Here is a 26,934-nt window from a genome sequence, read left to right on the forward strand (position 1 = left end):
GGAGAGAGATAGTTTATTAGGCGGAACACACACATATATATAGGGCTTTTAGGAAAGGCTGATTGGCTTAAAATACAATCCCTACATAGCATACCGCATGGGGCTTGGGGTGAGCTGATTGGTGTGCGATTCACGCTGGCGGGAAGGAGAGTACGGAAGAGAAGGGCAACCAGCGCCATGATGGGGTGTGGCCGAGAAGGACTTATGTGATCACTGTGTGATCCCTTGGGGCATTTGGGTTCTTAGATTCCTCAGTGTGATCCCTTGGGGCATTTGGGTTCTTAGATTCCTCGGTGTGATCCCTTGGGGCATTTGGTTTCTTACATTCCTCCCTTTTTCCTGTTTTAGGAAAGGGGACCTTGAAGTCATCGAGCTACTTCCTGCTGAACTGGGGCGTTGTGGGGGGGCCAAAGGGAGGAAGGTACATAAATACCCACTATGAAACCCCAAAGGAGGGTGGAGAAACAAGTAATTTCAAAAGGGGAAAAGTCCATAAACGTTCCTTGAAGCCAAAAGTTGAATATGCACCGGTTCCATTGTTCATAGTTGGAGACTGGAGGGAGCAGCCAGGCATTAGTGGCAAGGGCGTGTAAGAATGCGTTTCCTCTGTAAGGTGGTGTCTCTTCAGCATCGGCTGAGGTGCTCACGAGATGAGGCAGGGGGTTCATCGGTACCTAGAAGCTGGTAGTTTCTAAGCAAAAGCTGGTTAAAGGCCTGATTAGAGATTTTTCCCACTTGGGATTGAAGAAACCTAATGATGCAGGGCAAGAAAAGGCAGGTTATGAGGATAATGATTAGAGGTCCCAAAATGGGCCAAATCCAAGTTAGGATAGGGTTTAAGATAAAAGAAGAAAATGGGTTAGAACTGGATATGGTTCATAGGGTGGAAGCTAAGTCAGTGAGTTTGATGATGTTTGTTTCTACTAGGCCGGATTCATTGATATAATAACAGCATTCTTCCGTAAGGAAGATGCAAGTACCTCCTTTTTCTGCAGTGAGGAGGTCTAGTGCTCTGTGGTTTTGTAGGGTGACCTAAGCTAAAGAGGTGATCTGTCTCTGTAGAGAGGAAAGAGATTGGGCAGTGGAAGTCAGAGCCCCTTCAAGTTAGCATTGATGTCTTTGACCACCCATAAGCTGTGTCCTAAGTCTCCTCCCGACAGGCTGGCTTTGACTGCTGATGTTGTTAGGGAAATACCAACCATGATCGGGAGGAAGGCGGCCCTTTTTTGTCTTGAGGGGGGATGAAGAAGATGGAACAGTTCTGAACTGGTATACAGAGTGAGTTGAGGGACGATGGTGACAAGAAGGCATGGGGCAGTAAGATTAGGCAGGATGGAGGTAGAGAGGGTTCCATTCCACCAGAAGAAAGAGGCTGGTGGGGTGACAGTGTGGTTATAAATGGTTGAGGAAGGGAAGCGTTTAAGGGGACGAGCACCAGGAGCGGTCGCATGAGAGAAAACAATATCCGGGAGAGAGAGAGAAAGATGAGTTTTTCAGAAATGATCTGTTGCCAGGTGTAAATGGGTGGCCCTGGGGAGCTAGCAGAGGGGCCTGAAAGCTCCCTGGGTGAAATGAAAAGAACAGGAGAAGGTCAAGGAGAAGGTTCATGTCTCCGGAATTGGGGGTAAGGCTGAGGTCCGGGATAGGCAGAGTTTGAAAGGGTCGGTAGGATGATAGATACACTTAAAAGAATGGTGTGTTAAGTTCTTTTGCAGCTTGTTATTGGAGTTCTCGGTGGCTGAGGGCGGATCCTGAGTGTAGGGCTTCAGCCTGGAAATATGAATACTAATTGGCCTAGGCTGAGTGAAAGGTTATTTTTGGAAAGTGACGGATCTGGAAGTAGCCTGTCCTGGTACTTCCATAGCTTGGTGCGAAGGTGGGAGAGCAACGGTAAGGCCATGGTGGGTGGTATGGGTCCTTCAGTCGCTGTGATCCCCGGGGGTAGGAGGGGCCTACCATACATGACTTCAAAAGGGGAAAGATTGGAGGGCCTTTTTGGGAGAGCTCTGGTCTTGAGTAGAGTGAGAGGTAGAAGACGGACCCAATCAAGGTGTAATTCCAGAGACTATTTAGTTAGTATGTCCTTTAAGGTTCTGTTGGTTCTCTCTACCTTTCCAGATGCCTGAGGTCAGTAAGGGCAATGTAGGTGCCAGGGGAGAGAGAGTGACTGGGAGAGTTTCTGTATTACCTGGGCGGTAAATTCAGGTCCATTGTCAGATTGAATGGAAGTGGGCATCCCAAATCGTGGGATGATTTGGGAATGGAGAGTCTGGGCTATGGTGGAGGCCTTTTTATTGGATGATGGGAATGCCTCTACTCATCCTGAAAAGGTATCAACAAACACCAAGAGGTATTTGAGGCACCGGACAGAAGGCACGTGTGTAAAATCGACTTGCCAGTCGGCTGCGGGTGTGAGACCTCTGGCCTGGTGGGAGGGGTATGGCCCAGGTTTGAGAGGGGTGTTAGGATTGGTACGCTGGCAGATTGTGCATTAGGAGGAAATTTTTTGCAAGAGGGCTTTGTCAGATGGGGTGATTGAGAAGAAGGCTTGTGAAAACTGGGATAAAGCTTGGGGGCTAGAGTGAAACAGGTCATGGAGCAAGCGAAAGAGAGAGGACTTATCATCATTAGGCAGTTGAGGCTGAGAAGGTGTCTGTGAACCTTGGGAGTCATATGGAAGAATGGGAAGTTGGTTTTGTGTCTGTGAGTGCACTGCCGCAGTGCATGCCGCGAGGTCAGTCTTACAATTCCCGTGAGTGATTGGGGAATCGTCCCTCTGGTGGGCTCTGCAATGAATGACTCCTAATTCACAAGGTAAATGGGATGCCTCAATTAATGTAGAGATTAAAGCTTAGTTGGTGATTGTGTTATCCTTGATGTTAAGCAGACCACATTCTTTCCATATGGCGGCATGAGAGAGAAGTATATGAAAGACATATTTGGAGTCAGTGTATAAGTTGAGTTCTTCCTTCAGCTAGAACACAGGCTCACGTGGCAGCGATAAGTTCAGCCTGCTGGTTGGTAGTACCCTTGGGTAAAGGTTAGGCTTCTATAACCGAGTCAAGGGAGACTATGGCATGCCCTGTGTAATGAATGTTTCCTTCTTGAATGAGGACCCATCCGTGAACCATGTGAGATTAGCATGCGATAGGGGTCCCTCAGTGATGGTTGAGCGGTAAGGTATAAAATTTTGAAGGTTTTCTACGAAGCTGTGCAAAAGGGTCTTGGGGGAATCTGGTATAGGCAGTAGGGTGGCCGGATTTAGCGGTGGGCAGGTAATGAAGGATAGGGCAGGATTTTCCAGAAACGAGGATAGGAGGGTTAGAATTCTGGAAGGTGGGAGGGATTGGAGAGCCTTATAGGTAAGGAGGTCTTTGAGGTGATGTGGTGAGAGAATGGTGAGAGGTGCCCCAAATGTTAATTTGGATGTCTCCTTATGCAGTAACTGCCCCACTGCCAGGGCTCTTAAACAAGGTGCCCAGACTCATACAGTGGGGTCCAACTGTTTTGATAGGTACAAGGGGGTGAATGGGAATGACAGCGGCATTAACAAGGTGGAGATCTTGGACGAGATGAAAGGTGCTATTAGGTTTTTTTACAGCGAGTATGGGAGTATTGAAAGGAGAGAGAGTGGAATGGAGATACCCCCTTTTTTAATAGGTCCTGAATGATGGCACTTAACCCGAGGAGGGCTGCTGTGGTTAATGGATACTGAGCCTGGCAAATATATAGGTGGTGTCCACGGTTCGGGGGACTGTGGGGCAGTTGGTCCCTCACCCCTTCGGGCGAGGGGGCAATCAGATCCCCAGTGTCCCTTCTTTTTGCATTTTGGACATGGAGTGGTGGGTGGCCTTGGGATGGGGCAAGCCTTTGCCCAATGCCCTTCCTTTCCACATTTAAAGCAGGCTCCAGGTGGAGGCTTAGAGGTGGAGGCTGTGGGAGGGTGCCCAGGGGGTTTGATAAGCTGGTCCAACATCTGGAATTTGGCGTGGTCGGCCTTTTGTCTTTTTTCTCCTCCCGATTACGTAAAACCTTGAAGGCCACTGACAGGATTTCAGTCTGAGGGGTTGCAGGACCCTGCTCTAATTTTTTAAGTTTAGTTTTAATGTCTGGTTTGGATTGGGCAAGGAAATAGGTCATAAGGACATACTGGTCATCTTCTGAGTTGGGGTCTAAGTTAGTGTATTGTTGAAAGGCCTGAGTTAATCTATTGAGGAACTCAGAGGGAGTTTCCTCCTTTTTTGGGACAATTTCTTGAACTGTTTGGAAATTGACGACCTTGCGAGCCGATTTTTTGAGGCCAATTATTAAGCAAGAGGCAAAACGGTCTCGAGCCTGGATTCCCTGGGCTGTGTTATAATCCCAATTAGGTTCCTGTTCTGGGACTGCTTGGGGGCCTGGCGGGTGATCCGGATTGGTACGATGGGTGTCAGTGGCATGGGTTTGGGCTGTATCCCAGAATCTGCAGCGTTCCTCAGGGAGGAGGGTATTGGCTAGGAGCATGAAGATGTCATGATGTCTGAGGCTGTAGGCCTGCAGGATCCATTGGAATTCTTTAATGTAGGTGGTAGGGTTGGTAGAGAAAGGGCCTAGTCTTTTTTCTAATTCTGTAAGGTCAGCTAGGGAAAAGGGAACATGGACCCTAACTACTCCTTCAGCCCCAGCTACCACGCATAGTGGGGTGATTGTTAAATTGGTGGGGGGTGGTCCTTAGGAATGGGTGAAAGGGGGGCTTAGTGGGTCAGGAGTAGGTGAGGGTAAAGACGGGGGAGTGGATGGCCCAGGAGGTGCAGAAGGTGTCGCGGATGATGGGGGAGGAGGAGCAGGCGCCGGAGGGGATGGGCGCGGAGGGCTCGGTAGGGTGGACGTTCATCAGCAGGGTCAAAGGTGGATGAATCGAGGGGTGACTGTGAAGAGGGTTTGCAGGCTAAAAGGACTTGAGAGGGAGCACAGGAGGAGCAGAGGGCAGGGTTCTGAGCCTAGAGGTGAAAAGCCTCAATGTAGGCGATCTCCTTCCATTTTTTTAGGCACTGGCAGTAGTTAAAGAGGTCTCCTAGAATGTTAGGATCTAGTGTGCCCTCAGGGGACCATGTGTTTTGATTATCTAAAGGATAATAAGGACCACCTTGTGTACAGAATTTGGTGAGGAGTTTGGGCTCAATATCCGGCCTGAGGGAAAGGTTGGTGAGGTTTTTCAGAAGGCACTGAAGTGGAGAGTCCCCTAGGGAGGAGGAGGAAGCACCCATTCTGGTCTATTAATGGGAATTTAGACAGAAATCAGACAGAGATTTAGTGATAGGACAGATCCTTCGGCTGGTTGGGAAAGGCGGGATCCTAGAGGGCGTCCCCAGTAGGTCACGTCAGTCCCGGCAGGTTCAGGTACGAACCAGGAGGAGAGAAGGGAGGTGTGGGTCGTCATTCAAACCTCCACTTCTCTAGGGCAAAAGCCCGGTGCCTGAAGGAACCTAGCACCGGGATTTTCTGGTAGGGTCCCGGACCTGGGAAGTGGAGAGAAGAGAGTGGTGGACAGGAGGGTGAAGGAGAGAACAGAATGGGGCTTTTAACCTCCAAAAATGAAAGTACTCCCTGTGGTAGCCTGAAAAAGGGTTGGTGCCCTTTAAGAAAGGGGGCTTACCTAATAATGAGCCAGTGGTGAGTGGAAGGAGCCAGCACCAAAAAGAATGGTTGAGGGTGGACCGTCAATGGTGAGCAGTGGAAGGGAGGCCAGTCCTGGTGGGACGGAGTTCCCGAGGGGCGACTAGGAAGGTGTTGCCGCTGCGATCCGAAAAGTGTTGCTGCTGGAGAGAAGCTCCCTCCCGGGTTTCAGCACCAAATGAAAGGACAAGTCGACACCAGTTGACGATCCACCGGAGAGAGCTCATATATTAGGTGGCACACACACATATATAGGGCTTTTAGGGAAGGCTGATTGGCTTAAAATACAATCTCTTCTTAGCATACCGCATGGGGCTTGGGGTGAGCTGATTGGTGTGTGATTCGCGCCGGTGCGAAGGAGAGTACGGAAGAGAAGGGCAACCAGCGCCATGATGGGGTGTGGCCAAGAAGGATTTATGTGATCAGGGTGTGATCCCTTGGGGCATTTGGGTTCTTAGATTCCTCGGTGTGATCCCTTGGGGCATTTGGGTTCTTACAATTTTAATTTGTTCCATCTATAGCTTTTCAAAATAATTTACTTCAATTTTAGTTTTGGTAAAGAAAAATGCACATAACATAAAATGTAGCATTTGAACCATTTTTTTTACCTTTAAGTAGTGTTGTGCAGGAGATGTCCAGAAGTTTTTTTATCTTGGAATACCAAAGCTCTATATACATCAAATGACATATGTCAGTTTTCCCAGGCTTGTAGCCTCTGGTGTCTGCCATCCTATTTTGGTTTCTAAAAGTTTGACTCCTATCAGTGGGGCCATACAATACTTGTGATTTTGTGAGTGGCTTATTTCAGTTTGTGTAATGACCTCAAGGTTCCTTGTTATAGCATATGCCAAGATTGTATTTCTTTTTAAGGCTGAATAATATCTTTCTCTGTACATACCACAATTTATTTATCCATTCATTCATGGATGTACATTTGAATTGCAGCACTTCACTGCGTGACTAATGCTGCTATGAACACAGGTGTGGAAATATCTTTTGGAGATTCTGCTATTAATTACTCATGATATATACATAGAATTTGTAATTCTGAATCACACGGTAATTCCATCTTTAATTATTTGAGAAGCCTCTGTACTTTTTGTTTAAATGGTGCAGGCACTGCACCATTTTACATTGCCACCCACAGCGTACTAAGGTTCCAATTTCACTGAAACCTGTTATGTTCTTTTGATTGTGGAGTAATTTTTCCTTGTGATTTTGCATTTTCTAATGATTAATGATGTTAAGCATCTTATCATATGCTTGTTTGACATTGGTATGTTTTCTTTGAAGATATGCATATTCAATTTCTTTGCTGTTTTATTTGGGTGCATGGGGTCAGGTTGGCTGCCTGGTATTTGAAACTGAACTTTTTTTCATTTCTATCTCTTGTGATAGATTAACGAATAGGTTCTTTTGAAAATTTTTATTGAATCAAAATTGATTATATGTATTTTGGGGGCTCAACATTGAGATATGTTTATCAAGTTAATATTGCTCTCATATATATTGTTATTAATCGTAATTATAATTTATTCCCCTTGTCCATCTCTTGTCATCCCCATCTTCCTCCCCCCTCCCCCTTCTAATTACCCTTGATGTCTTCCTTCTGAAAGTGTAATGGTTACTCTGTTGATTTGTTGTCTAGATGATCTGTCCAATGGTGAGAGGTTTGATCAGGTCCCCCAATATTACCATAGAGCTGATACTTCTTCTGTCAGTCTGAAATGGGATTTGTGGGGAGCTACATTCTCTTTTCTTTATCTCTGATGGTGACTCTCTTTGTGTCAGTGCACTCCAGTGGCTGGCAGATTATCTGCATGGTGGTTGCAGCATCTAGCCAGTATCATGGTATCCATGGTTATTTTGGTGGCTGTGGTGGGCCACACAAATAGAGATGTTTTTGGCATGCTCCTTTGTGCTAACAGTGTGCCTGGTTGTGGAGAGTGTCTGGTCCTCAGCTCCATGCCTCAGGTCTCCAGGCAGGCCCTGACGCACTGGCAGTGTGCCTGGTTGTGGGAGTTGGGTCCACGTCCCTTCTCCATGCCTTGGGTCCCTGGGCAGCCCCTGAGACACTGGCATGTTGTGCCTGGTTGTGGGAAGGGGGTTTGGTCTATGGCTCCATGCCTTGTGTCCCGCAGTGGGTCCTGAGGCACTGGCATGGTGTGCCTGACTGTGGGAGGATAGTCTGGTCCACTTCTCCATGACTCAGGTCCTCAGACAGGTCCCAAGACTTTGGCATGCTATGCCTGGTTGTGGGAGGGGTGTCCTGTCCCCTTCTCCATGCTTTTTGTTACCAGACAGGCCCCAAGATGCATGCAGTGTGAGTAGTTGTGGGTAGGGTCCTGTACTCAGCTCCATGCCTCCTGTGACCTGGCATGCTACAAGGCACTGGTGGTGTTCCTGATCTTGAACTACTTTTTTGTCTTTTGCTTACTTCTAAAATGGGGAGACTTTCTGTGGGAATCATTACTTGAGCTGTGTGTATGAGTTAAACTGCTGCTTTGCTGCTCTTTTCCTAGGGAAGGCTTTTTGTTCAGCTGAGAGTTTAATCGTTGACCTTATAGATCCTTCTGGCTCTTCAGAGACTCAGTGCACCTGGGTTGTGTGGAAACTCTGATCTAGACCTGAATTTTTTCGTCAAATGCACCCCATGCAATTCTGCATTCCTGATCAGTCTCCTCTGAGTGATCCTTTGCTGATTGAGGCACAGATTGGCAGTCTTTGCTGTGTCACAGTGTTCTTCTGGTGGGCCTGTCTCCACCACCACCCATGCTTCAAATTCCTCCCATGGGATGGGCCCTGCACTGGTCCCTTAGGATGACTCACTGGCCTCTCAATGGCTCCCCTTTTTCAGCTGTTCTTGCTCCTCACTCCTGTATGGGTGCACAGGAACTGTATTAGTGGTCTTGCTGTCTTGGGGGCCATCAAGGGCCTCTTCTCCCCCACTGCCTCGAAGTAACTCCATCTGAAAGTCACAGCTGTGGCTTCTGCTGGCTCCTGCTCCATATGCTCAGCAACTTGAGCCTGAAAACTGCCATGGCTTGAAATGCTCCAAGCAATGTTTTCTTTCTCATCGTGGTTTCTCCCACCTTCATGGACTCTGTAGGTCTCTTCTCCTCTTCCCCTGAGCTCTAGTGGCCCCAACTTGGCTGATGTTACATTTTTATAGTCGTAAATTGGTTGATTTGTGGGGAGATAGTGATGCTGGGGACAGCCTATTCTGCCACCTTAACTGGAACTCTCCTGGAACTGAACTTGTAACTTGGTGTTACAGTTGTGCTTCCTAACCAACTGAGCTATGTTGCTTTGCCCCACATGGATTTGTCTCACCACTTGCCCTGGGTGATGGAGCCACAAAGGATTACTCAAATCCCTTCTCTTGCAAGCAGTGAGAGACCCTGAAGTGGTTAATCTCCCTCAGAATCCTCAAGTGAGAGGCATCCCTTCCTTGGGAAATTAACCCCAAATTGAGGTTCTCTTTCTGCATTTATTTTCCAGACCAGGAAGTTACAGGAAGAGAACATAGGTGGGGTTATAGTTAAACAACATAGGTTGGTAACTTTTAGTGAAACAAGTCAGATGACATTCCATTAGAAAATTAAGTGATCCATTAACAAGAGCTTGAGCTTAGCACACATTCCTTCTTACACCAGTTTTCCATATCTTTACATAACAATCAGTAAATAGACTGTTTTTGAGCAAGCAACCTTGCTGTTACAAATCTTTTATCTTACACCAGAGAATTTATAGCCTGAGGAAAATTTCCACTCCACCGCAAGATCAGTATTTCAAACTGCAAGGCTTTGGAAAACCAGGCCCTGTGAAGTATATTTAAGAATCCTCTACAAAGCTAACCAGCCAACCTCCTCTTTTGCTTGTTTTATACACAGGTTATTTATTTTGTTGTTGTATACGATGTGAAAGGTTTTTTTCTTTATGTATTCTTGATGTTTATTTCTTATGATGTAGATGATTTGAAGCTATTTTAGTTTTTGAGGTTCTAGCAAATACTATTTCCATTTTTATTTAAGATTCTACTTGGTCATTGCTGATGTGTTGAAATGTGATTAAATTTTTATTAACCTTGTATGCTGCAATCTTGGTGTACTACATTATTCTTTCCAGGCGTTTTTATATTTATTTACTAGAATTTTTTACACAGATAGTCATATTACCTGCAACCAAAGACCCATTTATTGATTTATTTTTCCCAGTCTGTAATTTTGTTTCATTTTCTTCTGTTGTCACAGTATAAAGTCCTTTTAGTGTGATGTTGAAAGTGGTGATTAGAGAGCACATTCTTCCCTTGTTCCTGATTTTCTGGAAAAACTTTTGAGTTTTTCACCATGAACAATAACATTAACTACAGTTTCCTGTAGATAATCTTCATCAAGTTGTGATGCTCCTCTCTATTTCTAGTTTACTGAGAGTTTATGATGAATGGGTGCTGTATTTTCTCAAAGGTTTTCTTCTGAATCTATTAATAGGACCATCTAATTTCTTTTTAGTATTTTGATGTGAAGGGTTGCATTAATTGATGTTCAAGTATTGAACAATCCTTGCTTACTTGGGATAAATGCCACTAGGTTGTGGTGCACAGTTCTTTTTAAACATTGTTCCATTAGGTTTGTGTATACTTTTTTGAATATATTTGCATGTACATTCACGTGAGATGATGGCTTGTTGTTTTCCATTCTTGTAATATTTTTGTCTGGTTTTGGAATTGAGGTAATGCTGTCCTTGTAAAATGAGTTGTGATGTATCTCATCTTTTATTCTCTGAAGTAGATGGTAGGGAGTTGGTATAATTTCTTCCTTTTAAATGTTTGTTTGAAAGCCCAAATAACACATCTTGCTCAGGTGCTTTGTTTTGAGGATTCTTATTTACAGTTTACTCAATTTTCATAATAGATATAATCGTATTGTAATACTGCACTTTACTATGTGTGAGTTTTGTCTTTCAAGGAATTGGTCCATTTCATCTGGGTTATCAAATTTTTGCCCAGCATTGTTCATGGTATTTATATTTTTAATGTCTGCAGGCTCTAGTGATGTCCTCTCTTTCATTTCTGATATTAGTAATTTTTGTCCTGTGTCACTATCATTTAGGCTTATCAATTTTATTGATGTTTTGGTGAATCAACTTTTTTGTTGATAATTTTCTCTTGATTTACTTTTTCAATTTTATTTCTACTCTAATTTATTCTGCTTCTTTTTAATTTAATTTGCTTTATTTTCTGAAGATAAAACTTTAAATATTGGTTTTAGATGTTTCCTTTTCTAAATATATGCATTTGATACTGTATAATTTTGAAAGTATTGCTATTTCTGCATCCCACAAATTTTAATAAGTTGCATTTTCACTTTTCTTTATTAAAAATATTAAAAATTTTTTTCTTCATATTTCTTTTTTTAAAAGCACACACAAATACAATTCCAATACTAACTTTCACCAGAGTACCTACATGGAGGCTACAGTACTGTGGCTACCAGAAGCCAGTTTTAAAACTCCCCATTCAATGGTCAATATAAAACACATCTAGAAAAGCAACTCCGTCTTCTCAAAGCTCACTTCAGAGTATTAGAAAAAGCAAGTGCTGTACAAGATGACTAGAGACCAACATAGAGATGCTACAAATATGAAACATAAAACTGATGACACCACCAAAGGAATATGATTTTCAAATACCAGACAGTATAGAGCAAGAAGTCCTTCAATTGACTGAAAAGGAATTTCAAGAACACCTAAGAAATTCAGTAAAATACAAGAAGAATCAGATGATACAACAAAATGAGGAAAAGTATCCAGGACCTGAAGGCAGAAATGTACAAAGATACTATTGGGCTAAAAAAAGAATGTAGTTGATCTAATGGGACAGGAAGTGTCATTCAATGAAATAAGAAACAGAACTGAGGGCATTAACAGCAGGCTAGAATGAGCAGAAGAAAGAATTTGTGATGTCGAAGACAGCCTTTTGAAATATCCAAATTAGACCAAAAAAAAAAAAAAAGAATTTTATGAAAAAGAAGAAAGTCAAAGACAACAAGCAGGCAACCTGACATACACAAATACCTAAATCATGGGTGTTTCAAAAGAGAAGAAAAATGAAAAGGAATTGAAAACATATTCAATGAAATAAAACCAGAAAACTTCCCAGATATAGGGAGAGATATGCTTGTTCAGATCAAGGAGGCTCAAAGATCCCCAAACCAGTTCAATCCAAAAACATCCTCTCCAAGACATCATAGTCAGATTTGCAAAGGTCAAAGCCAAAGAGAATCTTAAAAGCAACAAAAGTGTCAAGTCACCTGTAAGGGAGCCCCCATCAGAGTAACAACAGACTTTTCATCAGAAACCCTAAAGTCCAGAAGAGAATGTAATGATATATTTAAAATACTAAAAGGCAATAATTGCCAGCAAGGAGTACTATACCCAGGAAGTCAATTATTTAGAAACAAGGGAGAAAGAATACATTTCCCTCAAAAACAAATGCTGTGGGAACTCACCACCACCCAACCAGCCCAACAAGATATCTTCAAGGGAGTACTGCATCCAGTATCTGAACAACAAAAATCTTTATGATGGATACATGAGAAAGAACAAAACCCATTAATAGAAGAAAAATGCAAACATTAAAGAGAAACTTCTAATATCACCTCAAAAAAGGAACAAACATGGAAGACAAACTATGAAATGGAAGTAAAGGAAAAAATGTATTTAAAACATCCAAGCAAAGATCAATAAAATGTCAAGAGTAAGTCAACATAGTTTAATAATAACTCTTAATGTAAATGGATTAAATACCCCACTCAGAAGACATGGAGTGATTGGATTAAAAGGATAGAGCAAACTATATGCTGTCTCACCTCACCTGTAAAGGCACAAACATACTAAGAGTAAACAGATGGAAACAGAAATGTCATATGAATGGAAACCAAAAACAAGGAAGAGTAGCTATTCTTATGTTGGATAAACTAGATTTTAAACCAGAAACCATAAAAAGAGATATAGAAGGTTAGTATATAATGAAAAAGTATGTATTGAGAAAGAAGACCTAACAATACTAAATATATAAGCACCCAACTTTAGAGTTCCCAGATATATCAAGCAAACTCTATTAGACTAAAAGAGAGAGATTCTAATACCATAATAGTTGGGGATCTGAACACCCCTCTCTGAACATTGGACAGATCATCTAGGTGAAAAACCAACAGAAACAATATTTAAACTGCACTTTAGAGGAATTGGAATTGGCAGATATCTAAAAAGATTTCATCCTCCAACCACAGAATATATATTTTTCTCATCAGTATATGGAACCTTCTCCAGGATAGACCATATGTTAGGTCATGAATCAAGTCCCAAAACATATGAAGTTATTTCATATATATTTTCAGATGACAATGGATTAAAAATAGAAATCAATAATAAACAAAACTCTGGAAAGCTTACAAACACATGGAAATTAAAGAACATTTTCCTGTATGAACTATGGGTCCAAGAAGAAGTTGAACAGGAAATCAAAAAATTTCTTGAAACTAATGAAAATAAAGACATCACACCAAAACACAGGGGATACTGCAAAATCAGTAATAAGAAGGAAACTTAGTGTAATAAATGCTGATGTGGGAAGAGTAGAAGGACTGAAAATAAACAACAAAATACCTCAAAAAACTACAGAAAGATCAATTCCAAAAATAATAGATGGCAAGAAATAAAATTAGTGCAGGACTAAATGAAATAGAAACCCCCCAAAATGATACAAATGATCAGTAAAACAAAAATTTGTTTTTTTTGAGAAGATAATCAAAAGAAACACAACTTTATGTAGGCTAATTAAAGAAAGAAGAGATAAGACACGAATAACAAACATCAGAAATGAAAAAGAAGCCATCACGCCCTGTACCACAGAAACAGAAAGAATCATTGGTGACTGTTACAAACAACTATACATCAATAAATTTGAAAATCAGAAGAAAATGGGCAAATTCCTGGACACATAAAATCTACCAAGGCTGAATGAAGAAGACATAGAGAACCTGAACAAAGCAATAACAAGCAACAAGATTGAAGCAGTAATCCGCAATCTCCTAACAAAGAAAAGCCCAGGGCCAGATGGCTTTATTAATGGACTCTACCAAACTTTTAAGGAGGAATTAATACAAATTCTTTTGAAACACTTCCAAAAATTTGAAACAGAGGTTATTTTCTGAAACTCTACGAGGGAGACAGCATTCTGATCCAAAAGCAGACAAAGATGCCACACACACACAAAAAATGATATATAGGCCACTATATTTGATGAATATAGACAAAAAAATCCTCAATAAAATATTAGCAAATAGAATTCAGCAGAACATCCAAAAAAATAGACATTGTGATCAAGGAGGATTCATCCCAGGGACACCAGAATGGTTCAAGATATGCAATTCAATAAATGTGTTACCCAACGTCAACAAAATCAAGGACAAAAAGCATATGGTTATCTCCAAAGACACTGAAGAAGCACCTGAAAAAATTCAGCATCACTTCATGATAAAGACTGTCAGCAAATTAGGTATAGAAATTATCTCAACACAATAAAAACCATATATGACAAACTTAATGTCAGTTTTATCCTGAATGGGGAAAAGTTGGAAGCTTTTCCCTTAAGAAAGGGAAGAAAACAGGATATCTACCCTGAACTCTTATTTAATGTGGTATAGGAAATACTAGCCACGGTAATCAGTCCAGAGAAAGAAGGAAAGTGCATCCAGAATGGAAAAGACAAAGTCAAATAGTCTGTTTGCAGGTATCACGATCCTATGTATAATGAAGCCTAAATAGTCTACAAAAAAACCTCTTAGATTCAGTAAACAGTTTCAGTAAAGTTTCAGGATACAACATCAACATGCAAAGATCAGTAATGTTTTTGAACCCACAGAAAAAGAAATCAAGAAAGATGTATTCGATTTACAGTGGTCACAGTTAATGAGGGATGTGAAAGATCTCTACATTGGGATTTACAAATCATTGTTGAAAAAAATCAAGGAAGAAAAAAAAAGAGGAAAGATATTCTGTGCTCTTGGATTGGAAGAAATGGATTAAAACTTAAAAATAAGGGCTGAAACTACAAAACTCCTAAAAGCAAACATACTTGAGGAAGTAGGACTTGGCAAAGACTGTTCAAATATGATCCCCACAGCATAGGCAACTAAAGAAAAAATAAAGAAATGGTATTATATCAAATTAGAAAGCTTCTGCGTAGGCGAAAGAACAACCTACAGATTGGGAGAAAATATTTGCAAACTATTCACGTGAGAAAAGATTAATATGCAAAGTATACAAGTAACTGGAACAATTTAACAACAAAATAACAAATAGTCTGACTTTAAAAATGTGCAAAGGAGCTGAATAAGCACTTCCCAAAGGAAGGTATATAGATGTCCAGTAGACACATGAGGATACTCAATATCACTCAGCATCTGGGAAGTGCAAATCAAAACTATACCGAGATATCATCTCACTCCAGTTAGAAAGGCTATTATCAAAAAAGCAGAGAATAACAAATGCTGATGAGAAGGTGGAGAAAGAGGAACCCTCCTATCCTGTTGATGAGACTGTAAGTTGGTGCAGCCATTATGGAAAATGGTATGGATATTCTTCCAGCAACTACAGGTAGAACTGCCAAATGACTCAGCAATTGCACTGTGGAGTATATATTTGAAGGTATGGAAATAATCATGTAGGAGGGACACCTGTACTCCCATGTTTATTGCAGCTCCATTTGCAGTAGGCAAGAGTTGGAACCAACCTAAATTTTCATCATTGGATGACTTGATAAGGAAATTGTGGTATATTTATATAATGGAATATTACTCTGCCATAAAAAGAATGAAACATTTCCATTCACAGCAGCATGGATGAACTTAGAAAAATGTATGTTAAGTAAAATAAGACAGGCACAGAAAGAGAAATATTGCATGTCTTCACATATATCTGGGATCTAATAAAATAACTAAATACATAAGTAAACAATAAAGCATCAAAAGAAATACACAAGAATCACTATAATGTATTGAATTTTGAGAGAAGAAAACAGAAGTGTAGTTACCAGAGGTAGAAAATAGCAAGGGGGATGTTGGAAGAGAATAGAGACCCCAAAATCGATTACATTGTGTAATGAAGAATATAGTAATCACAATTTTTTTATTTATTTAAATTTAAAAAATTTTTATTGAATCAAAATTGATTATACATATATTGGGAGCTCAACATTTGAGATATGTTGACCAAATCAATATTACTAGCATATATATTGTTACAAATCACAATCATTCTTTATGCCTCTTGTCCAATCCATCCCCATCACTTTCTTTTCCCCCTCCCCTCTCTAATCAGCCTAGATTTCTTCTCTCCCTCTGGAAAAATAATGGTTACTCTGTTGAATTTCTGCCCAAATGATCTGTACAATGCTGAGAGGCACAATGAGGTCCCCAAATGCTATCATAGAGCAGATGTCTCTTCCGTCACTATGAAATGGGCTCTGTGGAGACAGACATCCTCCTCCATTCTTTATCTCTGCTGGTGACTCTCCTTGTGTCAACTCACTCCAGTGGCTGGCAGACCATCTGTGTGGTGGTTGTGGCATCTAGCCACCTTCATGGCAGCCATGGTTATTATGGTGGCTGTGGTGGGCCACCCACATGGAAGAGATGTTTTTGGCCTGCTCCATGGTGTTGGCAATGTGCCTGGTTGTGGAGACTGTCTGGTCCCTTTCTCCATACCCTGGGTCCCTGAGTGGGCCCTGAGGTGCGGGCACAGGTTGCCTGGTTGTGGGAGGGGGGTCCAGTCCCCTTCTCCATGCCTCAGGTCTCAGGGAAGGCCCTGAGTCACTGGCATGGGGTGCCTGATTGTGGAGAAGTTCCAGTCCCTGGCTCCATACAGTGGGTGGGCCCCAGGGTGCTGGCACAGGGTGCCTGGTTGTGGGAGGGATGTTTGGTACCCTTCGCCATGCCTCAGGCCCCTGGGTGGGCCCTGATGCACTTTCCCAGCATGCCTGGTTGTGGGAGGGTGTCTGGCCACCCTCTCTATACCTCAGGTCCTCAGGCAGAACCCAAGGTGCTGGCACAGTGTACCTGGTTCTGGGAGGGAGGTCCAGTGCCCTTCTCCATACCTCGGACCCCCAGGTGGGGCATTTAGGCACTGTCACAGTGTGCTTGGTTGTAGGAAGGGGCTTCGGTCCCTGACTGCTCACCCCAGGTACCCCGGCAGACCCCTAGGCATTGGTGGCATGCCTGTATATTGGAGTGGGATCCAATCCTTGGGTTCTTGGCTGGGGCTGTGAAGTGCTGGTGGTGTGTGGTTGTGGGTGGGGTTACTGGCCCCTTGCTCCATGCCTCATGTCCTATGGTGGACCCCAAGGCATTCATGGTTGCCTGGCCCAGAGCTAAGTTTTTGTCCTTTGCTTGCTTCTAACCTGGGGAAAGTTCCAGTGGGAACCAGGACTTTAGCTGTGTGATTGAGGTAAATTGCTACTTTGCTGCTGTTTCCCTAGGGAAGACTTTTTGTGCAGCTCAGGCTTTAATGGTTGACCTTACAGGTGCTTCCGGCCCTCCAGACAGTGCACCTGGGTCGTGTAAAAACTCTGATCTGGGCCTGAGTTCATTGAACTGCACCCCGTGCAATTCTGCATTCCTGACCAGTCTCCTCTGAGTGGTCCTGTGCTCATTGGGGGGCAGATTGGCTGTCCTTGCTGTGTCCCAGTGTTCTCCCAGTGGGCCCATCTCCCCAACCACCCATGCTCCAAACACTTCCCCTGGGACGGGCCCTGCACCAGACCCTTGTGGTGACTCACCAGCCTGAGTGGCTCCCCTTTTTCAGCTGTTCTGGCTCCTCAGTCCTGTGTGGGTCCATGGGAACCCTGTTAGTGATCTTGCTGTCCTGGGGGCCACCAAAGTTCTCTTGTCCCTTTCCACCTCCAAGTAATTCCATCTAAATGGCAGAAATGTGGCTTCTGCCACCTCCTGCTCCATATGCTCCAGCATTAAAGCAGCCATGGCCCAAAACACTGAGAGCAGTTTTTTCTTTGTCTTTTCATGGTTTCTCCAGTCTTCATGAGTTCCATAGGTCTCTCCTTCTCTCATCTGAGCTCCAGCAGCACCAGCTTGGCTGTTACGTTTTTATAGTTGTAAATTTGTCGATTTGTGGGAGTGACACTGGTGACCGTCTATTCTGCCATCTTGACCAGAAGTCCTCAACTAATTATCCTGATTTTAATGTCACATATTGCACACAGGTATTGATATTCAATGCTGTACCCCAAAGATATGTACAATCAACTATGTTGCAATAATAAAACTTAAAATGCTTTTTATTGTACCTTCACTTATTTCTTTAATTCCCATTATGGATATGCAGATTCTAATGCATGTCTTTTTTCTTCTCTGTAACAATTTTTTTTTCACTTTGCTTCCAGCACAGGTGTATTGGCAACAAATTCTCTCAATTTCTTTTGCCTGAGAAAGTATTTCTTCTTTTCCACAGCTTAATTTCATAGTGTACAGAAATCTGGGTTGTAGGTTGCTTTAATCAACAGTTTGAACGTTTCAGTATTCTCTCCTTCTGTGGATTCTCAGGAGATGCTGGGAGTAATTCTTATCTTGCTGCTTTTTAAGCAAGATGTTTTTTCCTCCCTCTGGCTTCAGTCAGATTTTTTCTCTATTTTTCATTTTATGAAGTTTGAGAACTACATATGAAGATGTAGATATTTGGCATTTATCTGGCTCTGTGTTATCTCAACTCCCTTTATCTTTGATTTTGTGCTTTATGTTAAATTGTGGAAGTCCTTAGACATTATTGTTTTAAGTGTTTCTTCTATTTTTTCCCCCCATCTCTTTTCTGCTTTTTTTTTTTTCATTACTGTTTGCTACAACTTTTGTCTTTGTCCATCAGTCCTCAGATATTGTGTTCTGTCCTTGGATATTATGTTCTGTTCTTTTTTGTCTTTTTGTTGTGTGTTTATGCTTTTCAGTTCTTAATTTTTTGATGTATCCTCAAGCCAAGAGATTTTTTTCCTCCGCTGTGTTCAGTCTATGAAGTTCATGAGAGTATGGTGCCAGTCATATCAAGGACCATAGTTTGATCCCTATACAGGTCAGTTGCCCACCGACCATGTGTCTTTATAATGTCTGTGTAATTATTTAAAGGAATTTAATTTATAGAACGATGAATATGTTGGATTTCAAAATGGACTAAATGCAAAAAAATAATAATAAAAGTAAATATAAGATGAATTATATTATTGGTAGACTTCTTAATACAGTGCTTTTCTTTAATGGTGTAATAAATTTAGAAATTTTTTTTTTGTTCTTTACAGTATTTCATTTTCTCTATCTTATGATTAACAATAAAGTGCTTCTGCAGACTCTGTCCTTGTTTTTTTTTTTTTGGTTTTGATTTGTTTTCTTTTTATTTGGACTCTCTTAGGTTTGTTCACTTATTCTGATGTCTTCAAGTAACATTGAAATTTTCATACTTTTGTTGTACTGAATGTCCGCCCAAAACCTGACCCAGAGCTTGACAGTGTTAAGATAGTGGGAAATCCAATTATGGTCATTGAATGTTGGGGCCTTCAAGATGTGATTAGATTGTAAGATCATGCCATAAGAAATGAGTTAATAATGGGGGGCAGAAGTTTGCTTGTGAGGGTTTTAAAAGAAGAAAACGTGAGAGCTGAGCCTCTCTCCCCTCTGCTGTTTTCTGCCATATGAGACCACTGGGTCACTGTCGTCTCCACCACACCCTTCCCCAGCTGTGTTCCCTGGACCTTGGGCTTTCCAGCTCTTGAGTCTGCAAACAGTAAATTTCATTTTCTTACAAATCTCCCAGTTCCAGGTATGTTGTTATAAGCACTGGAAATGGACTAACAAATTTTCAAATCTTTATCTTCAGCTTAGGTCTCTCTCACTTCAACTCTGGAATCATGTATCTGATTGGATTTTGGACACTCCCACAGATATTTTTAGTGTAATGTGTTCAAGTCTGCTTTATTTCTGCCCATCATATTTTTCTGCCATTCTTCAATTTACACTTTAGAGTGCCACTACCTAACTAACTATGATTATGTAGAGAGCCTGAGAGTAAAACACTTTTTCATTTTCTGCACAGGAATTTAATACCACAGTTTCTTCCTGCATTTTATTTCTCTTTCTTTTTCTTTTTTGTAGTATTACATCCCTCTTCTGGATGCATACTGCTCTGTATACTTTTTGTTCTTTTTTCTGTTTTCCTACTGGGTGTCCAGTGCTGGGATCTGAACCTGTGACCTGAGTGTTACCAGAACCACGCTCTCCAAAGTGAGCTAACTGACCAGACTTGCTCTATGTTCATCATCCTGTTTTCTTCCCATCTGACTCTAAGGTTCTTTCCATTCTCTTACTAGTGGATAGCTGTTAAATTGAAAATCTAGTTATGTGATTTTGGAAATACAAATCAGTTACATTATTTGCACCCTGTGGTTTCAAAAGTGGCAGTGTTCAGTCTCATGCAGACACAAGCAATTTTTTGATATGTAGGAAAGAAATTCTGGAAAGCACTTGAATGTGCCTTCAGTTTATAAGTAATTAAAAAACAATTGCATATGCTTTACTGTATGAAATGGACAAATATGTAAATGCAGAATCATTTCATGAGTTTTTAAAATAGTGTGTGTATTTGTTATCACAGCTCACAAGCATTCACCTAGACATGGTGCTGTGTGTAGTTCCATTAACATGGGGTGTCTTCCTTTGGTCTTGTGATGGCAGTTTTGCTGTTGTCTTATATTGAGGAAAACATGTGGTTCACATGGAAGAGCTTAATGTCTTTGTCATTTCAGTGAATTTCAAAGTACATTTCTGTGTTTATCTTACACACTGGCTCAGTTATATATTTACACTTATGTCTTCATACCTGATTGTAAACTCCTTGGAGAAGCATTTTATTCATACTTTTGTCACTAGCCACAGGGATGTTCCTTAGTTATAAGGTAAGATATGGAATTATATATTTAGTAATTGTTATATTATTACAGTAACAGGATATTCCTGCTGGTTTTTTCTCTCCACCATATGGAGTACCAAAAAGAAGCACCTTATTTAATACATAAGACACACACACACACACACACACACACACACACACACACACACAGGTGTGAACTCTGAGATTCCTGTGTTGTGACCCAGGGCTGGTGGCTTGAATTGAGATCAATGTGCCATTACAGGAATTGGTGTCATTTGAGGATGTGGCTGTGGACTTCACCTGGGAGGAGTGGCAGGACTTGAATGATGCTCAGAGGACTTTGTACAAGGATGTGATGCTGGAGACCTACAGCAGCCTGGTGTCTTTGGGTGAGTGAAACTCTTGGGTAACATTCAGGAGGTACAGGTTTTGTAAATTAATATAGGAACAATTTATAGGGTTTTACACTATTTGGTAAGAGTATATTTCATGAAAAAGATGTCATCCTTATCTCAGAATAGACTCAGTTGGCCTCTTTATTGCATACTTTCTGTAGCTGAGCTCTTGTCATTCTTCTAATGATCTCACTTTGCAGTTTTATAAAGTCCTGTGTTACTTCCTCTTAACAGGGTACTGCATTAGTGAACCTGAAGTGTTCCCCAGGTTGGAGAAAGGAGCAGAGCCACGGATGATCAAAGAACACCCAAACCAGAGCCTCCCAGGTTAGTAAGTACATCCTGGGTAGAGGCCAGGAAAAGTAAAACCCAGCAGATCCTGGCTGTGTTCAGCTGTTTCTAACAGTTTTTCCCCAGATCCCTGAGCTGAGGCTGGCTCATCTCCATGCATCAAATTCATATGTAATCTTTTAGATGGACTCACTCATGCATATCGCCATATTTTACTGTGTGCTATTTTTAAGATATATTTTCTTAAATTATAACCCCTACATTTATCACGTTTGACATTTATTTTTGCTGGTCATTTTTTCAATATTGTATTTGTGTCCTCACTCTCATAGATATGGCTTTTCAGACTCTATCCTTTTGTTTTGCTTAAAACTGACTATCTGATACTTGGTAATTTCTAAAGAAACAAAGTATCTTTCTCAGTTCTGCTCTAGGCCTTGGGCATTCCAAGGTCAGGGGGCTGCATGTGGTGAGGCCCTTGTTCCTGGTGTGGATTCTTTGCAGAATCCCAAAGTAGTGCAGGGTATCACTTACAGAAAAAAGGTTCACCTGTGAGCCCTGTATACCACCATATCAGAAATTCTGTAGCTGAGGAGGACCTAGCATAGGGGCATGGAAAATGATAATTCTGTATTTTAGAGAGGAACCAGGAGACTCTGGGTGCCAGGGCCAAGTCAACCATGGCTTTCAAGTTGAGAAGCTAAGATTGCTGTTTTGAAGTGGAATTTGAAGTTAGTATTTTCCTCTTCTTTTTGTAAAAGTCATTTTTAAACAACAAAGAAAATGAGAGGTGTACAGGAGGCTCCATTTTTTATGAGAGTACATCATTCAAAACTCTAGTGCATAATACTAAAGCTTTTATGAGCAATTATCAAGTGGAAGTGCTTATTTCAGAATTTGGGAAGACAATACAACTGGATTTTAGGAGTCAAAAAAAAGCTTTTTCAAAGGTGGTGGGCATATCCTTGGTTGTAGAAACAAATAGTTTAGACCAGCAGGAAAAGTGTGTCTCAATGAGTGGACTGAGGTTTCCTGTACAGTAATGGTTCTGAGAAGCACATGAAGTCAGGTTTAATGAGCAATTTGTGGGTGGCTATGCTTAGAGTGGAAAAAAGTAGATTTTCTTATTTGCAAAACTTCCACATATACCTGTAGCCCTTTCCTACGGAAGAGTAAAAAGTATAATAATGTGAATGTAAAATTCTTAACCTAAGTCATTTTCCTTAATATGTAATTTAAAATTGGCTTGCTCCTGCATCTGAAAGTAGCCAATGAAGGAAAATGTAGCCATATTCAAAACAAAGTAATGAGAAAAGAGCAGCAGGAGAAAACCACTACTGTTATAAAAATAAAACAGTCTAAGAAGTGTAAACAAATGGAAGGTGATAACCAAGTGTTTCAAAACTACAATTAAGAAGATGGTAAAAATTATCAAATATTTTATCTTGATTTAAAAAAGAAAAAAGTGAATAAAGAGGCAAAGAAAAACATGATGCAATTTTTGAAAATAAATACAACATAACATTCTCAGTAGGAAAAAAACCTATATACTCATGAAACCAATACCCATTATTGACTTGTACAAATTTGTTTATTACTAGGATTGTGAGAAGCTTCTCTACCTTTACAAAAGTATGCAATGAAATATTGATATGGGTTTTTTTTTCTTTTTGTCATTTCAGATTTTCAGGTAGTTAATGACCTAATTAAGAGCAGCCGAGAAAGTCATGGTAGATACTTGTGGCAAGGTGTAATCCTCAATGGGAACCGATCAACTGAGGAGAGAGTTGATTTAGGAAAATCATTTAATTTGAATTCAAAGCATATTTTAAATTTGGTTATAAGTAATAGAAACTATTCAGGAGTGGGCCATGAGGAGTTTAATGTATGTCAGAGTACACTTCTTACAGAGACTGATGCCATGCGTGCTGGAGAGAAATCTGATAAGCATAATATAATTGGGAAGTCACAGAGACATGATGAGAATCTAAGTCAGCATTCCAGGTTTCAGACTGGGCAACATTTTGAATTTAGTGGAAAAGGGAAATTCTCCAACACAGTGCCAATGATACGTACATATGAGAATATGCATATGGGCGGGACCACCTGTAAATATAATGAATATGGAAAAGCCTGTGATAAGCCAGCTGCCATTGCCCAAGAGATAACTCAGGTAGGAAAGAAAACTTTTCAGTGTGTTATATGTGGGAAAATGTTCTATGAAAAGATTAAACTTTCTCAACATCGGATTACACACACAGGAGAGAAACATGATAAATATGGCAAATGTCAGAAATCTTTTATTAGGACATCATATGCTACTTCATATCAAAGAACATCTACAGGGAAGCAGCTTTATCCATGTAATGAACAGGAGGAATTTTTCTATCAGAAGTCAGACCTTACTGTGCATCGCAGAATTCACACAGAAGAAATGTCCTATGGATTTAAGTGTGGCAATGACTTTGATGAAAATTCACTTCTCAGCTGTCATCAGAGAATTCATACAAGTGAAAAATCATATGAATGTAATGAATGTAGAAAATTTTTCTACCATAATTCTGCCCTTACTGTATTTCAGAGAATTCACATAAGTGAGAATCCATATGAGTGTGAAGAGAGTCATATTTTCTACAGTAAGTCAAAACTCAAAAATCATGAGAGAATTCACATTGCTGAGAAACCGTTTGAATGTAACAGATGTGGAAAAACCTACCAGAATTCAGACTGCAGCAAGCATGAAAGAATTTATAAGGAATGTGGAAAATGTAACCAAAAGTCAAATCTGAAGACAACTCAGAGAATTCACACAGGGGAGTACCCAAATGAATGTAAAGAATGTGGGGAAGCTTTTAGCCAAAAGTCAGCTCTCCAAAGGCATGAGAGAATTCACAAAGGCAAGACACCATATGAAGGTAAGGAATGTGGAAAAGCTTATAACAAAAAGTCAGCCTTCAGCATGCATGAAAGAACTCACCCAGGTGAGAAGCTCTACAAATGTAATGGATGTCTAAAAACCTTTAACAAGTCATACTTCAAGATGCATTGGAGTACTCAAATGAAAAAAAAACATTATAAATGGAAAAAAGGTGGAAAAGTTTTAAACCAAAAGTCACATCTCAGCAGGCATGAGAGAATTCAAACAGGTGAGAAACCATATGAATGTACAGAATGTGGAAAAGCTTTTAACCGAAAGTTCACCCTCAGCATGCATCAGAGAGTTCACACAGGTGAGAAACCATATGAATGTAAAGAATGTGGAAAAGGTTTTAACCGAAAGTCACACCTCAGCATGCATCAGAGAGTTCACACAGGTGAGAAACCATATGAATGTAAAGAATGTGGAAAAGGTTTTCTCCAACAGACATCCTTCTGGTTTCATCAGAGAGTTCACACAGGTGAGAAACCATATGAATGTAAAGAATGTGGAAATGCTTTTAACCGAAAGTCCACCCTCAGCAGGCATCAGATAATTCACACAGGTGAGAAACCATATGAATGTAAAGAATGTGGAAAAGCTTTTAATCGAAAGTACACCCTCAGCATGCATCAGAGAATTCACACAGGTGAGAAACCATATGAATGTAAGGAATGTGGGAAAGCTTTAAAGCTAAAGTCACACCTCAGCATGCATCAGAGAATTCACACCGTTGAGAAGCCATATGAATGTAAAGAATGTGGAAAAGCTATTATGCAAAAGATATCCATCCGGTTTCATCAGAGAGTTCACACAGGTGAGAAACCATATGAATGTAAAGAATGTGGAAAAGCTTTTAACAAAAAGTTGATCCTCTCTAGGCATCAGAGAATTCACACAGGTGAGAAACCATATGAATGTAAAGAATGTGGAAAAGCTTTTAACCAAAAGTCGATCCTCAGTAGGCATCAGAGAATTCACACAGGTGAGAAACCATATGAATGTAAAGCATGTGGAAAAGCTTTTAACCAAAAGTCAAACCTCATCGTGCATCAGGGAACTCACACAGGTGTGAAACCATATGAATGTAAAGAGTGTGGAAAAGCTTTTAACCAAAAGTCGACCCTCAGTAGGCATCAGAGAATTCACACAGGTGAGAAACCATATGAATGTAAAGAATGTGGAAAAGCTTTTAACCGAAAGTCAAACCTCCTCATCCATCAGAGAACTCACACAGGTGAGAAACCATATGAATGTAAAGAATGTGGGAAAGCTTTTAACCGAAAGTCAAACCTCAGCATGCATCAGAGAATTCACAAGTGAGAATCCACATGAATGTAAACAATGTGGAAAAGCTGTTAGCCAACAGGTATCATTCAACTTGAATCAGAGAGTTCACACAGGTGAGAAAACATATGAATGTAAAGAATGTGGAAAAGCTTTTAAGTGAAATCTTACCTCAGCATGCATCAGGGAATTCACACAGGAGAGAAACCATAGGAATGTAAGCAGTGTGGAAAAACTTTTAAGCAACAGGCATCAGAATTCACATAGTGAGACACCATATGAATGTAAGGAATATTGAAAAGCTCTAAACCAAATGTCAGCCTTCAGCATGCATTAGAGAATGCACCCTGGTAAGAAACCCTATGAATGTAATGGATGTCAAAGAATGTGTAACTACAAGTCATACTTCAGGATACATCGGTGTACTCACTAACACAAAAAAATATTATGAATGTAAAGAATTTGGAAATGCTTTTAACCAACATTCAATCCTCAGGTGGCATCAGAAAATTCAAACTGGTGAGAAGGCCTACAAATGTCATAAATGTGGAAAAACCTTTAAAAAGAAGTCATCCATCTTGGTGCATCAGAGTACTCACAGTAAAACTAAAAACCTTATGAATGTAAAAAACATGGAAAAATCTTTTAACTGAAAAAGTCCAACTGTCAGACTGCAGCAGAGAATTCATACAGGTGAGAAGCCCTATGAATGTACTGAATGTGGAAAACTTAAAAAGTCACACTTTAGAAGACATCAGGATATGCACACAGGAAAAAAATCCTTATAAACGGAACAAATATGATGTCTTTTATTGTAACTCCCCTTAATTGACATAAAAGAATTCACACAGGGGAAAATCACAGTGAATGTAATTTGTATGGGAAAATATTGTGCCAGAAGTCACACCTCAATATATATCAGATAACCTACATTAAGGAGACCTGTAAATATGTACTTGTTTTCAGGTATTGGGGAATGTTTTGAGGATTCCCTATTGATATAAAAATTTGCTGATGCTAGAGTCCCTTCTTCAAATGGTGCAGTGTTTGTGTCTTATCAATTCATGTCCTTCCATGTACATTACTTAAGATGTTGGGGAAAATGTGAGTACTCTGTAAATAATTGTTATAGTGTGTTGTCTTTTTTTTTTGTAGAATTGTTTCCTTTATTTCATAATTGTATTTTTAAAGATTTTTGATGAGTCGTAGGTTGACTAACGCGATGTGTAATACTCATGGAAGGAGGACTGGAATGAGTGTGAAAACATATTTTCTCCAAAGTCTCAAGGCCGGCTATTGTTAGAGCATTTTTGCTTATAGCATTGTGCTCATGACACAGTCATGCCCCCATCATTACAATCATCCCCATAGCAGCCACTCACGAAAAAATAAATAAAAATAGAA

General features: G+C 40.6%; 2 protein-coding genes across 2 annotated transcripts in view; both read left to right on the top strand.

Moving 5' to 3' along the window:
- Positions 1-23,243, top strand: part of LOC134376132 (zinc finger protein 717-like) — a 38,491-nt gene extending 15,248 nt beyond the window's left edge. Inside the window, exons 3-6 of the mRNA XM_063094796.1 lie at positions 20,903-21,029; positions 21,270-21,362; positions 23,009-23,147; positions 23,237-23,243. Of these exons, the coding sequence (XP_062950866.1) occupies positions 20,903-21,029; positions 21,270-21,362; positions 23,009-23,147; positions 23,237-23,243 (366 nt within the window). The remainder of the gene's footprint in view (positions 1-20,902; positions 21,030-21,269; positions 21,363-23,008; positions 23,148-23,236) is intronic.
- Positions 23,229-26,565, top strand: LOC134375089 (zinc finger protein 345-like). Its single transcript, XM_063093249.1, has one exon. It carries the CDS (start codon positions 23,248-23,250, stop codon positions 25,564-25,566), a length of 2,319 nt encoding a protein of 772 aa, XP_062949319.1. The 5' UTR covers positions 23,229-23,247; the 3' UTR covers positions 25,567-26,565.
- The last annotated feature ends 369 nt before the right edge of the window (positions 26,566-26,934 follow it).

This window comes from Cynocephalus volans, chromosome 4 (assembly GCF_027409185.1).
Source record: "Cynocephalus volans isolate mCynVol1 chromosome 4, mCynVol1.pri, whole genome shotgun sequence".
NCBI lineage: Eukaryota > Metazoa > Chordata > Mammalia > Dermoptera > Cynocephalidae > Cynocephalus > Cynocephalus volans.

Coding starts and splice junctions, on each gene's coding strand:
- LOC134375089 (XM_063093249.1), top strand. CDS start 23,248: ATGCGTGCTGGAGAGAAATCTGATAAGCATAATATAATTGGGAAGTCA.